General features: G+C 38.5%; 1 protein-coding gene across 4 annotated transcripts; it reads right to left on the bottom strand.

The window, feature by feature from the left end:
• Window positions 1-116: 116 nt before the first annotated feature.
• On the bottom strand, window positions 117-12,494 carry LOC113132729 (anoctamin-9). Of its 4 annotated transcripts, none has more exons than XM_026311053.1 (26): window positions 12,390-12,494; window positions 11,802-11,996; window positions 11,556-11,691; window positions 10,754-10,828; window positions 10,505-10,627; window positions 10,271-10,407; window positions 9,899-9,948; window positions 9,725-9,783; window positions 8,788-8,867; window positions 8,008-8,142; window positions 7,791-7,884; window positions 7,655-7,715; window positions 6,450-6,532; window positions 6,244-6,348; window positions 5,887-6,051; window positions 5,769-5,805; window positions 4,462-4,573; window positions 4,260-4,317; window positions 4,056-4,153; window positions 3,769-3,965; window positions 3,521-3,673; window positions 3,252-3,399; window positions 2,984-3,106; window positions 2,188-2,281; window positions 1,816-1,928; window positions 117-1,094 (listed from the first exon to the last, which is right to left on the bottom strand). In XM_026311053.1, exons 3-26 carry the CDS (start codon window positions 11,574-11,576, stop codon window positions 1,079-1,081), a joined length of 2,337 nt encoding a protein of 778 aa, XP_026166838.1. In that variant the 5' UTR covers window positions 11,577-11,691; window positions 11,802-11,996; window positions 12,390-12,494; the 3' UTR covers window positions 117-1,078. The 4 variants fall into 4 exon arrangements, with proteins under 4 accessions (XP_026166838.1, XP_026166841.1, XP_026166839.1 ...); XM_026311056.1 differs by having other exon boundaries at window positions 11,802-12,111; window positions 12,390-12,471; XM_026311054.1 differs by having other exon boundaries at window positions 11,556-11,996.
• Window positions 12,495-13,693: the final 1,199 nt, after the last annotated feature.

The raw sequence follows: 13,693 nt of genomic DNA, 5'->3' as shown, positions 1-13,693 counted from the left end.
AGCTACAGCTATAGACGTAGCTATAGAAAACTCAACAATCACAGCATGTATTCAGTTGCTTTTCAAGAGTTGGGATCATAATTAATTATTACTTTTTTCATGATTTCATTATATTTGTAGCACACAATCACTTGTGTGACTGGTACATGTGCAACTCCTACCTACATGATGCTCTTTTCCAAGGACATCCCAGGAATACATTTCTTGCAAATACATTTTATTATAATATTTTGTGCTTATAAGAAATTAAGCCTAAGAAGACGTGTGATTTCGATGTAGTTAACGTATGTGAAATTAAAACCACCAAATTCACCAAAACAGGACTGATCAAAACTGTCCAGAGATCTACAGCCTTAAAGACAACACCGACTTGTAGCTATTACTGAAATACTGTAACTTAGACAAAATAACATATGGCTCCAGCATGAATGTGCTAAATATGTGTTTTGGAAAAATTTAAATTGACACAATAATTATTTATGACATATTTTTAACAGACAAACTTGAATTTAAAAGATGTTTGATCAGGTCAATGTTTCTTCTTTTATTCCATAAAATAAAATATTATGATGCAAAACATTCTTGCGTCCGATTTACAAAAGATACCAGATATCAGACACCAAAAACATCACAGCACTTTTTTTTTTTATAATATAAGGCAACATCGTAACACACAATAGGTACTCTGTTTACAGTAGCAGTATAAATTATGTTTAGGCTTTCAATAAAAACACTCGCAAGGCTCACAAATATAGAGATCCAACAGAAAGCTGTCAGTGCATTCTTAAAATAGAGTAAGAATAATCTCATACAGGATGTGGTCAGTAAAGTCAGTTTCTGTACATTTGTTTTGTATAAGAAAGTGTGTCTGTCTCCAAAATCCACGTCATGGATGAGAATCCAGGTAGCCAGCACTGTGAACACTAAAACAGAGCGAGCGCCCTCTGTGTTGGTGCAGAGATGATAAATGGCTTAGTAGCTGACACAACACTGTAATGGTCTGGACACTTTAATGCACAAGGCAACACTGGGTTCAAGTTCTCAGTGAAAAATGTGTCCCTTCAGATTTTGAATGCTGTCACGCTTCGAATAACCTGCAAGAAATAAATGCCAAGGATTAGTTTGTTGCAAAACTTATATTAAGAAAACTAAGAGATGTCACAATGCTGCAAAAAGTCATTGTATCACAAATGATAAAAACATGAAGTGAAAGTCAAACTGACCAAATAGATCATTATCACAGCACAAGCACAGGTAAGTGTGCACAGGTAATAACTAAGTAATGGTATTTTCTACACTCAAGTGCACTCAAAGCCCTTTACAATGTTTTCCATTTACACACTGATGGCAGCCATCAGAGCAACTTGGGGTTCAGTGTCTTGCACACTTTCAGGATGTGGACTGTAGTTGACTGCTCCACCTCCTGAGCCACAGCCACACCACGTTATTAAGATCCACCTGTGCTTTATTGCACTCAAGTTCAGTGTGTGAAAACTTTCTAGTTTGAGGAAGATATATAATTTCTCCAAATATAAAATCTGTAAAATTCACTATTTGAAAGTCATCAAGATCATTTTTATCTAAGCTAGGTCAGGGATCACTGGTGACTGTAAGCAGAAACACTGAATTTAACACAACGACACTGTCAAATGAGCTGTATTTACTGCAGATCAGACATGTCAGTCACTAAAAAGGTGGGTATCAGCACCAGGTTAGTGTATCAGGTGGAGGAATCTCTAGTGAGTGCATGACCTAAAAGGAACCAGCAGCCACACCAGTCTAACCACATACTATCATACTATATGTGACACTCACCTGAGTTCTTCTTTTAGTCTTGCAAGTTTATCAAAGAGTCTGTCATTCTTGACATGCATGGGAGCGCTTGGTACAAACCAGGCTGCAATGAATTTGAATACAACAACGACATGCTGGAAGCATAGAAGAAAATGTTAGGCATGTAGTTTTGTTTTCTATCTGTGAAAATATGGTTTAATTAAAGATAAGATTCTGATTTTGTTATAGCCCAGATTACAATTTTAACATTTTAAAACCAAGACATGCTGAGTTTCAAAGCAGACAAAGAGATGGGATGACATTGTGGGGGTTTTGTTGGGTGCTGTAAAAATTGCCTTTAATTAAAGTCTGAAAATGGGGTGACTTACTCTGTCTAGGTGCAAAATGGCTTACCTCAAAGAGGATGACAAATGCAAAGCGCACAGCTAAAATTAGCCAGAACTGTGGGGTCAGACTGTAGTCCTCATTACTCCTGTAGTCTTTATAGCTGTGAAGAGGAACAGACCAGAAAGCTGATGTTTTAGGTAATTGTAGGAACCAGCTGTAATGATGGCCCACCGTTTTTAAGAACAAAAACGTCATTTAAATTGCTCTTCTATTACCAGAGGTTACGCAGTCCTTACAGAAACAGTAATACACTCTGGATAATGACAGGACATTTGAGGGTGCTATGAACACGTAAGGGCAGCTTGGTGGCTGAGTGGTTAGCACTGTTGCCTCACAGCAAGAAGGTCGTGTAGAGTTTGCATGTTCTGCGTGGGTTTACTCCGTGTACTCTGGTTTCCTCCCACAGTCCAAAAACATGCATGTTAGGTTGACTGGTGACTCTAAATTGCCCACAGGAGTGAGTGTGAGTGTGTGAGGTTGTTTGTCTTTGTGTGTCTATATGTGGCCCTGTGATGGACTGGTGACCTGTCCAGGGTGTACCCCTGCCTTCCACCCGAAAGAGAGCTGGGATAAGCCCCAGCAGATTCCTGTGATCCTGGGTGAGGAATAAGTGAGTATAGAAAATGGATGGACGGATTGATGAACATGCAATAGCAGATAACACTAGCAGAATCACTGCTTTCAACTCCACTGTTAGTCATAAATAATATAATTTGACTTTGGTTTCTTGTAAGCTAAATGTCAAAATTATGCCATCACCCTTCAGCTGTAAAAGAAAAAAATACACCAAAACAGCACAAACCTGCAGTAAGAGACGTTCAAGCCACCAGGAGTCTTCATCTGGTTAGCTGTGAACTCATTGTGTAGGTTCTGATCATCTATTCGTGCAATGGAGAGAGTGTTGTTGATGTAGCCAGCCATGCAGCTTGAAGACACACACAAAAAAACACATTGATTTATTTAAAGATGAAATCTTTATTAATCCCCAAAGGAAAATTCAGGTGTTGAGGGGAGTGTTGTATGCCACATGTCAAAACATGAACATTTTCTAGAAGAATGCGCATTCTCACTCAATATCTGTCACTGTGCCGTTTGCACATGGGCCGTAGTGGTAACGGTACACCAGTCGAGGGATGAAGTCTGAGGACACACCAATGACCAGCCCATTTGCAATGACGGCTAAGACACCAATAGCCTCTAGCACATCTATCCACACACCTGAAGAAATGCAACAATGATATGAAAAGTAAACCTGCAACCAAGACCTATAAGTTATTTTACTGCTATACTGCAAACCAACAGTTAACAAATCGATATTTAGTTTACCACTCATCCTCACCAATATCGTTGGTTTTCTTGGGAACCAGTCTGCGCTCCAGAGTGACCATCTTAATGGCGTCCAAGCGTATCTCTATGACATTATTAATGAGGGCTAACAAAGGAGCAAGAGGAAACGCTGCCACAAATATGGTGGTAAAGCTGAACTGAATCACTGAGGGGACAGCAAAGAAAAATATTATTTTCCAAATCTAGTCTACTATTTATTTATTTATTTTTTTATGCTAAAGTATTCTGCAGAGTACATACCCATCTCCAGGAACTCCTTGAACAGGCTGAAGGAGTCGACGTCATTGAGGCGGTAGTTGCTGAGCCAGTCTCGAAGCTTGCAGTTGTCACACATTTCAGCTCCGTCTTTGACCTCAAAGTCATCCTTCAGGTAGCAGTGGGCGCATTTCCTCTGCAACCTCTGAGTTCTTCTCCTCTTCAACCACCTGCTCAACCAGCTGATGCAACCAAGAGACAGTTTGAACCAGCATGCAACCATTGGATTATGACATGTACATTGTATGATCGCAAATCTTGCTTATACTTACGGGCCAGTGAATTCAAAGACATTGTTGATAGTTTGCTTGAGTACCATTATAATTGCCATTTGGATGAACAGGTCTGTGAGACAACCACTAGGGTGACACTGCATAAAAGAAAGTTCAATGTTTGTTAAAAAAAACAAAACATACAGATACATTATTTTAATGTATTGAAAAATAAAAATGCAATATTTATTTATTTTTACTCACCTCCTCTAGCCTCCATTTCCCAGCAATTCGCACATAACCACCAGGATGACCATTAATCCTGTTACAAAAACAAGTCAATATTTGTTGTTTTAAAATAATAACACATTATACTATAATGGCCATTACAAATTCCACCATAAAAATCCATAAACATTAATATTGCATTACTAGTCAGTCCTACCAAAAGTCCATGAGTTCTTACCTGCCAAGGAAAAAGGCCACGTAGAAGAGCGAGGAGAAATAGGTGAAGAACTGGAAGGTGAACATCTTGACGGTGAAGCTCTTCTCTGTGGCAGCAAATGATCTTGTTTCCTCTGGAAAAGACAGACTTCATTGTCAGTGTGCATGCATTTCACTGTTTGGCCAGTGGAGGGAACCTCACACTTTAGGGAAGCCTTATTATTGGCAGAGTTTCAGATTAATCTCAGTGGTATTATTACCTCTGTTTACATTCTATTTATCTTAAATATAGGTACACACAGTATTAACATGAGATGCATGAGTGCCCAATGTTAAGTCTGTTTTTATAAACTCCAGTCAACTCTGCACAACTCGGCAAACACCTTTATTACATAAACAACCGACAAGTTATAGGTGGAAACACTTACAGTAGGTGTAATTGTTAAGCTGGATGATGGCAGCATCCTAAATAAACTGTGCCAGCTGCAGGGCTCTGATATCAACTATGCTTCCTCACTGTCTTGTCACACTTCAGCTGGACAAACCCAGCTTTAATTATTGTTTTGAATAAAACCTGTGCTTCTATTTGTTGTGAAAAAGCTCTATTAAAGCATTAAACAGTACAAGGTTAAAATATACAATACACCACAACCAAAGGCCACATGAAGGGGCTCGGATATATTCCACATAACTCTCATATAAGTAAACTGGCAGCACTTTTCTGAATGAGTCAAACAATCTAGGATATCCCCTGCCTTTGGGTGTAACAAAATTTGGAGCTAATTCTCAAAATGAAGTATGAAGAATTGTAGCAAAAAGAACCAAAAATCAGTCAGAGAAAGCAATGAAACTTGCCAATTTAAGAGTGAGACAGTCCTTAGCCCTGGCAGACGTATCAGAAATGTGTGTCAAAGTCTGAGAGTCTGTACCTTTGGATGTTGGCCACTGAATAGAGAACAGCTTTTCGTCTCTATTGGCCTCATCATTCATGTCGTCAAGCTGCTGTAGTGTTCCAGACACTACTCTCATGTCTGAGTCTGTTGCCAGTTTTCTGTCTGTCATCTGTCTTTGACCTGCCTCCTGTTTGATTACCTGCCTTTCTGCTGCAGCTCTCATGGATTTATTTACCTGTTCTCACTGCCCACCTGTCAAAAGCTATTCACGTAACTGATATTTTCTATTTTCTATATTCCTATATCCTATGGTTTAAAATGAAACGATAAAAGCAGAGTACAGAATGTTTTTGTGCCAATGCTTATATCTTGCTGAACACGTTAGGCAATTTGGCTCCATATAAAAATTGAAAATATGCACACTCCATGAACACACCTATTTCACAGAGCTTCATGGCTACAGTCCTGTTAATCTGCAAAGACAAAAAAATGGTTAGAGTCAAAGAAAATATTACTAAATGAACACAAATGTGCACATTTAGAGAGCTGTGTACCCGCGTCATGACAGTGATGATGAGGTAATGGAAGACGGCCCCCAGCATCATCGCTCCCATGAGATTGTTGTTGCTCAAGAACTCCCACTTTCCCTCGGCCAAGAGCACTGCTGCAATCACCCTGAACACCACCAAGGCATGTGTCAGCCCAATGATAACTAGTATCTGTGAAAACACAAAAAACACTCATTTGTATCATTAAACTTGTGATAGCATCAAGTAGAGCATATTTGCATCTTCCATCCTGAGCCCTACACACGTTCAGCCTGATTTTTATCCTTAACCTTAGTTCATAAACAGGTTCTGACACTATACAAACTCTTGTAGTATGTGAAGAGGCAAAACAAGGTCACTCACCATGACTATGACACAGATCAGAACCACAGTGCTTCGCAGATAGGAGTGCTTGTATTTCTTGGGTTCACAGTTTGTGTTGTTCACAATCTGCAGGATCAGTTCCTCCTACAATAGAATAGAAACACACACACACACACTGGTGTGAATTTCAAAATGAGCACTGACCTGTTATTAGTGAAATGAAATATGTGTAAAACTGATCATACCTCCTCTTCACACCAATCAGACACTTTCCATTCACACACATAAGAAGCTCGATGCCGCTTCCAGAACTCCAGAAACAGTGTTGCTGTAAAAGATGTGCATGTAAAAGAGTTCATATAAATGGAACTTCGTGACATTTTTTTAAGTGTCTGATCCACTGTGATATATGCAAGTCTTGCCACTTCCGCGATATTTGGTATCAGTTTGAATTAATCTTTGAAGTAGGTATTACCTTTCATGTTATGAAACTACTTAAACACGAAGTTACAGTAAAGATGTGTGTTTTTTTTTTTAATAAATAAGTCACTGCTCCATATAATCCAGATTAGGGTGTGTGATTAGAATTTTTAGTTAAAAATAGTAGCTTAGCTGGCAGCAGAAAACATTTACATTTTTAAACAAGAAAATGGTTTTAGATGCAGAATTGCAGGGTATTACTTACTACACAGTTTGTAACATGTTTAACAGGTATTGCAGGAGCTTTCCATTCATCCGTGCAGATTATGTCCTCTAATATCTTCTTTCACTTTTCTGTCCTCCATATAGTCTTACACTCTCTTTATCTCGCCCTCCTTTATTTGCTTACACACATCCTTGCATTTACTCATGAGAATGTTTTTCTTTAAAGATCACAGTAGCAGCCCTAGCTATCTGCGTTTTTCCCACAACTATACTAATAAACCAGTCATCATTTCCTGAAACCTTATTTTGTACAAGAGGCATGAATTTGACAAAAGAATAGGTTTGCAAATAGAGATTTAAAAATCTACAAAACAAATAGGTACTCGAGAGGATAAAGCTGAATAACAAAGTGACTGAGCATTTATATATATGTTATAGATGACTGTTCGACCACCCCCACGGCCAGATGGCTCATGCTGATTCAGCTGTGAGTGGCCAAGAGGAGTGGGTTCGCTCAGTGATGTGGTATCTCCTTGGCAGTGCCTGTCTCAGTGATCATAAAAACATCCAGCCAGTTTGATAAAATATATTCAAGGCAGATAAAATTATTTTTTTCTGCAAACGGTTGGCATGGATGAATAAAGAACAGCATCTGTGAAAAGTACTGCACTCTGATTTTCAGTTATTTTCATTAAGTGTGCCTACTGCAAGGATTTTTATAGCTGTAATAAATCTATTGATCTTATATTAAACTGGGATCAGAATATTGAAAATACATCATACTTTATGTACACACAAAACTCACCCCACACTGCCATAAACATCGCAAAGAACACTGTGCCATCGTTGTCGAACAGCAGGTTCACCTGGAGGTAGAAAGACCAGCAATGAGCACCACCAGACAACCACATCATCCAGCTAACAGTAATATAAATATGTACCTTGGCGTAAGTGCAGGTGTCAGACAGCTTCCACACTTTGCATTTAATGTCACAAAGTGGGCACATGACTGTGTCAGCCTCGCAAACCTCCTTTCTACAACACAATAAACATCAGCCTCGCAAACCTCCTTTCTATGACACAATACACACTTCAGTTATTACTGTGTAAATGATCAGTGATGATGCACAGATACTGTGGATTTGTGGACAAACTCACATTAGGGGTGAGCTGTTGAAGAAGGCAAGGCCATAGAGGAAGAGAATCATCCCAACGAGAGCAGGCGGGATGAGCAGAAAGGTGTAACAGCCCAACCACAGGTAGTACAAGGCCACCTTCTCCCCAAAGTAGTTCCTGACATGAGCACACACGCACACACAGTTATTATTGCTCATAGAACAATTACATATATTGCACATGTACAATTAACTGTGGCAACTTTTATAGAGATATATCGAATATACTGTAGCATGATATAGCCTATTCAGTACTTTATATGCTTTCTGCATAAACTGTATATTTTCTAGTGTATATGGCATGTTATATTGTATATGGCTTATATTTAAGAACACTACTAAAGCAAGTGTTTTTGGATTGTATTTAATAAGGACATGTTCTGGCCTCCTCTTCCTATTAGTAACACTGATCAGAGCAACAAGTACGGGCTGGATTTTGATTTGATTTGATTCTTGACTGTGTCTTTGTCATGTGGTTTGATATTTGGCCTAATGCTGGTGCTTTTCTAAGTGGTTGAAATTTTATTCTACAGCTAACATCACATCATTTTTTAAATATATAATTTCTTTTATTAAAAAAATTATTGTGTTCTGCTTTTTGGATTCAATTTAATTGGGGGTGGGTGACATGTTTGCTGTTGTTTGTTAACCCAAGAACCTACTTCACAGTAGGATGACATAGCAAACAATAAAGATGCAATAACTGCAACTGCACAGTATAAAAAGCAGAATAATGAATAGGCTGTTGTGTTGCAGTCCAAACCTGACAGCATTTATGGGTTGCCCTTGGAGACAGGCTGTCCATCGTGCCCAGCACTCCTTCAGCTCTCTCTGTTTCTTTTTCTGAAAGCAGAAGCACACAGAATCAAAGGAAAACACCAACATAAAGCGCTTTAAACTTTTCTTTTTTTTAACTCAGCCTCCAGTTAAACTGAAAACAGAAGTTTATCCAGGTTTTAACTGATTTTTAAAAAAATGAATGCTTCATATTTGGAAAGAGATTTGGAAATGTATATAGCTTGTAATTTAACATTTAATTTTGTGGAAAACACTTCACTTACCATGGAGTTATAATGCAAATTGAAGATGATCCATACTGATCCATGTGTAAATTATCAGTTCTTATATGTTCACATATATATCAATGAGATCACACATGCCCACTTTTTCCAGCACTGGATGACACACTGCAGTAATTAAACTTGCATAGTACCCTTGTCAATAAACGTCTCTTTGACAGCAATGTTTTGGAAGATCACTCTCAAGTTTTAGTTCTTAATTTTTGAAATTTCTCAAGAGTAGGAAGGCACCTTAGCAGCCATGTGAAAATCAGAGATGTGTCAGTAATATCAGATGAGATAATATTGTCACTATCTTTAGCACAAACATGAGCAGATCTCCATAGAGAAAACAATGACACATAACAACTGAATCATTCAAATCTCACATTAAGGAAAATCTGACTACAATCTCATTCATAGACTACTATATGTGTATTCACTTGTCTACTGTTATCAGTTTAATCATACAATCTCTAGGGCTAATGTTGACAGCTCTTGGCCAACCCTTCATAATTAAACAATGATCAAGACAGATAAGCTGCCAGCATTGCAACTGTAAAAGTTTGTGATAATACATGAACAGAGTACAAGGAGAAACCCTTAAAGACAGCATTTTAACAATTTGTTTAGGACTTTTACCTCATGCAAGCAGAACTTTGCCTCAAAAACCTTGGCCTTCATTAGATCCCGCAGCCCCTCTGTGAAAATTACCAGGTTGGACAATAATACAAATAATTAAGAAGCTGGGTAAATGTGAAAAAATTGATAGTAAAGAATTGTAAATGAACAGGATTGTAAATAGGTTTTTCTCACCTCCTGAACGGATAGGGGTGTTATTCAAGATGAAGTGGACGATCCTTATCCTTAAACATGAGAATTACATGTTTCAGGACTTTTGAGAAGTACAGGGGCAGTCAAAATCAAGGGGCAGTCAAAACTTTATTAATGAGGCTGATGTCTAAATTTCTGATCTTATGGAAACTTTGAAATATTTGTATGAGGTGAGCTTCTACCTGCACATCACAGTTAGGAAACAGGCTTTAGAGATAAATTTGCATTAGAATTACAGTACTGAAATGATAATCACATATGAAGCACGTAAACAAACACATATTCTTTAAATTCTGCAGCATCTACTTTATGTTTGTTTAAAATGCCACAAATAGCAATAGCAGCACATCTTACCTGGTGCTGAGAGGCACAGCGTTTTGATCAGCGCTCCAGTTACAAGCATCAGACACTTTAAGCAGGTACCTGTACTTCTCAAATATTTCTTTAGGTGCTTGAATCCCATAGAAGATAAGTTCATCATCGATAATTTTCTAACAGGAATTAATGAAAACAAGGTGAATCGATGAATCGTGTAACTGCTGCACCGGTAAGGACACATTTTTTGTCTGTTATCAAAGAACCACTTACCGTGACTCTTATGTTCTTTTTTTTCAGTTCTTCAATGTATTCGTTTTGCTTCTTGACAATCTCCCTCTCCTGGTTTTCACTTGTTTTTGCAACCAGGACATAGTCATATGATAATGGAGTGTGCTGTGTGACAAAGATGATACGCCAAAGTGAGACTTTTATACAAGCATGGCTCAATCCTAATATGTAAATTAAAGTGCCCAGAACTAGTCAGCATGGCCTTACAGTGGACACATTAAATGATCTTACCACAGGGGGAAGTAATGTCTGATCATTGCCGTTCTCTTTTACCACTCCAATGAACTCCAGTAGTTCAATACTGGGCTATTGAGAAATAACAGAAACAGAGGGTAGCCACACAAATGCAGAAACTGTACACATCGTGAATAATGGTTTCAGTTTTTAAAGTTGTATAAGCATGGGTGAGCTAGATAATGATTATGGTTATTATGAAGTATAATTAGGGTTTCATTGTTCCAGTGATATGCAGTAATAACCCGGTGAAAATCTGCTGAAAGCTTGTCATGTCCCAAAGAATCCTGTCTAACTATAACGTGGAGGTGTGTCAGTGAATGCCACTGACGAGAAACGCCTGTAGTGATCCTGAGTCATGCGCCACGGAGGATTTAATGGAAAGAGTTCATCTAACCTGGCCCGAACGGCGTGGCCTATTGATGTGTCTCTCGCCCTGATGTCCATCCGTGCTATTCACATAATACACTATAGTCTATAGTCTAGTCTTGCCTACACAGGGCAACTGAAGGTGTGACAAACCTATAAATGCAATCTGAAGATCATGATAACAATCCCGATTCAGATTAAAACAAATATATATGATCTTGAATTGTGTTCAATGGGGCGGGGATGGGTGAGGGGTGGTCTTGTATAGCACAGGGATGAGTTTCTATTGGAGTACTGTTAGTATGACAGGTTTCTATGACTGCCAGTCAAAGGCAGCAGGCCTAAGGCAACATAACAAAAGCTCTTAAGTGCGAGCTGGCCTCAGCCCCAATACGCATCGGTAAATCTCTCTATCAGCAGGATCACCTACCTGCCTCCTGTGACCGTACATGATGAGCAGGAGCTGAATGCAGATGCGACTCCGCGATGGAAAAAAAAAAAAAAAAAGCTCCAGTCACCATCCAGTGATCCTAAAAACCTCCCGTTCAGCTCGCACAAATGCCCAACTAGAAAATGACAAAGGGACTCTTAAACAGGTAATAGGTGACTTCCGTACTTCCTCGAGTAACAAGCGTGTTGTTGTCGTACTAGGTAAGGAATGTAAAAGCGACTCTACCTGTTGCTGGTCTCACAGAATAGCCTGTATCTTTCCAGCCGCCACCTTTTTCCCCGTTCAGCCCGATCAACGGCAGAAGTCGACAAAGAGCCAAATCAACGGAGTCTCCTGTGTGTTTCAGCAGCTGCATATAAAGGAGTCAATCTCCAACTGGCTCGTCAGGTGCGATGGAATGGCATATTTTTGCTGCCTCCTCTTTAATGATGCAAAATATAATTAATCCACCGCTAGATGGAAGCAGACACGCTGACATACCCGTTAATCACTGCGCCTGGCCGTGACTGAATCATCCTACACACATCAGTCAGCGCTGAATGTGACATTTGTTAAAAAAAAACAAAAAAACATCACTTCTACACTTTGAGTCATGAAATTACAATTTGAAAACAGCTCGTGGTTCATAATGGAAAGGCTTGGGGCTTTATTTTCTTCGACTTCCCATTCAATGACAATGCAAAATCCTGGATCGATCATAACTATTAAGTTGAACATGGGACAAATCTTACTAAGCTACTAGGTTACCATTACTTTTGGTGATTTTACCGAGAAGCTAAATCAATACAAGTAGCTTGATCAAAATGAACTCACCTTATTGGCTGTGTGGTGGTGGGATCTTGATTGACTGCTTATGTAACAATCCTATTCTTTTATGAAGTTAACACACTTTCAACACTAGCTTTCAGCAGTTTGCTGCTTCAGCAGTTTTACTTCCACTGCCAATTTCCCTCTTTTCAACAGACTGGGATTTACTAGTAAGCATTTATACGACATAAAAAACAATAATACAGTCATAAAACAATAAAATAGGGGAAACAATAGAAAATACACAGGTTTTACCCATTGTAACCTTGAGAGCTGTTTCATGTTTTTTGTTTTGGAAAGTAGTAGTGTAGTGTAAGTTCAATCTTATAGAGTACATGTATGTTGTCTGAAGAATTTCTATGTTAGCTATGTTCCACTACATCTCACTGGGAAATAATATTTTATGTAGTAAGCTACTTCATGGATGAGATGAGATGAGATGAGATGAGATGATGAGATAAACTTTATTCTGAATACATAGATATGGCCTATATGATGAAGTGTGACAAACTAAACTGCCCAATAACATGTAAAACTATTCAACACCACCTTACAGTGAACACGTTTACAAAACTGCTTAATGCATAAATAGTAATAACAGTAGTATAGCAAGATTAATATCATTCTGAAAATGTCATCTGAGTATTTGAGTATTCACTGTATATCTTTCTTTATGCATGCATTACTAATATAAAAAAGTATAACTGAAATTTTATATTAAAAGGTAGCCTGTATTTATTTTACACTTGTGTCTATGTCTGTTTCCCATCCTTTCTGTTAAACTGTAAAACAAAGAAAAACTAACATGTCAAATGGGTGGCCCTCAGTGCCTTGTTATTAAAGATGGTTTTTAGCATTAGTCCTGGAAAGAAGTGCACACCCAGGAAGACCCACATGTCAAAGAGGTGAAGTGGTCTCGAAAATAATCAGTTGTATTTCTGTACATGGCCGCACCCCACAGAGGAAGATGACATAATTACAACAGTTCAGCACTGTGTAAACCACTTCAAGGGCAACAGAGGGGGCCGCTGCTACTAAATTTGACCGGAGTGAAAAAACAGAGCAGAGGGGTGGCTGGGAGGAGCAGAGAAAAGCTGCTTTCTGAACTCCCAATCATGGAGGACATGGGAAGACTTCATGTTGTTAAAAAAAACCTGCAACAAAACTTTAATGTGTCATTAACAGTCTATGATTCTGAAATGTTCATAAGCTGTAATAAAAATTGCTTTATTATTTTTACTAGCTTTATGTGTTAGTTTATCATTTTCCAAGGCTCTAATGGATCAGTTAGAGTATAAGCCATTAATAAA

Source organism: Mastacembelus armatus, chromosome 6, assembly GCF_900324485.2.
Source record: "Mastacembelus armatus chromosome 6, fMasArm1.2, whole genome shotgun sequence".
Classification (NCBI taxonomy): domain Eukaryota; kingdom Metazoa; phylum Chordata; class Actinopteri; order Synbranchiformes; family Mastacembelidae; genus Mastacembelus; species Mastacembelus armatus.
This window is presented reverse-complemented; position numbering and strand designations above follow the sequence as displayed.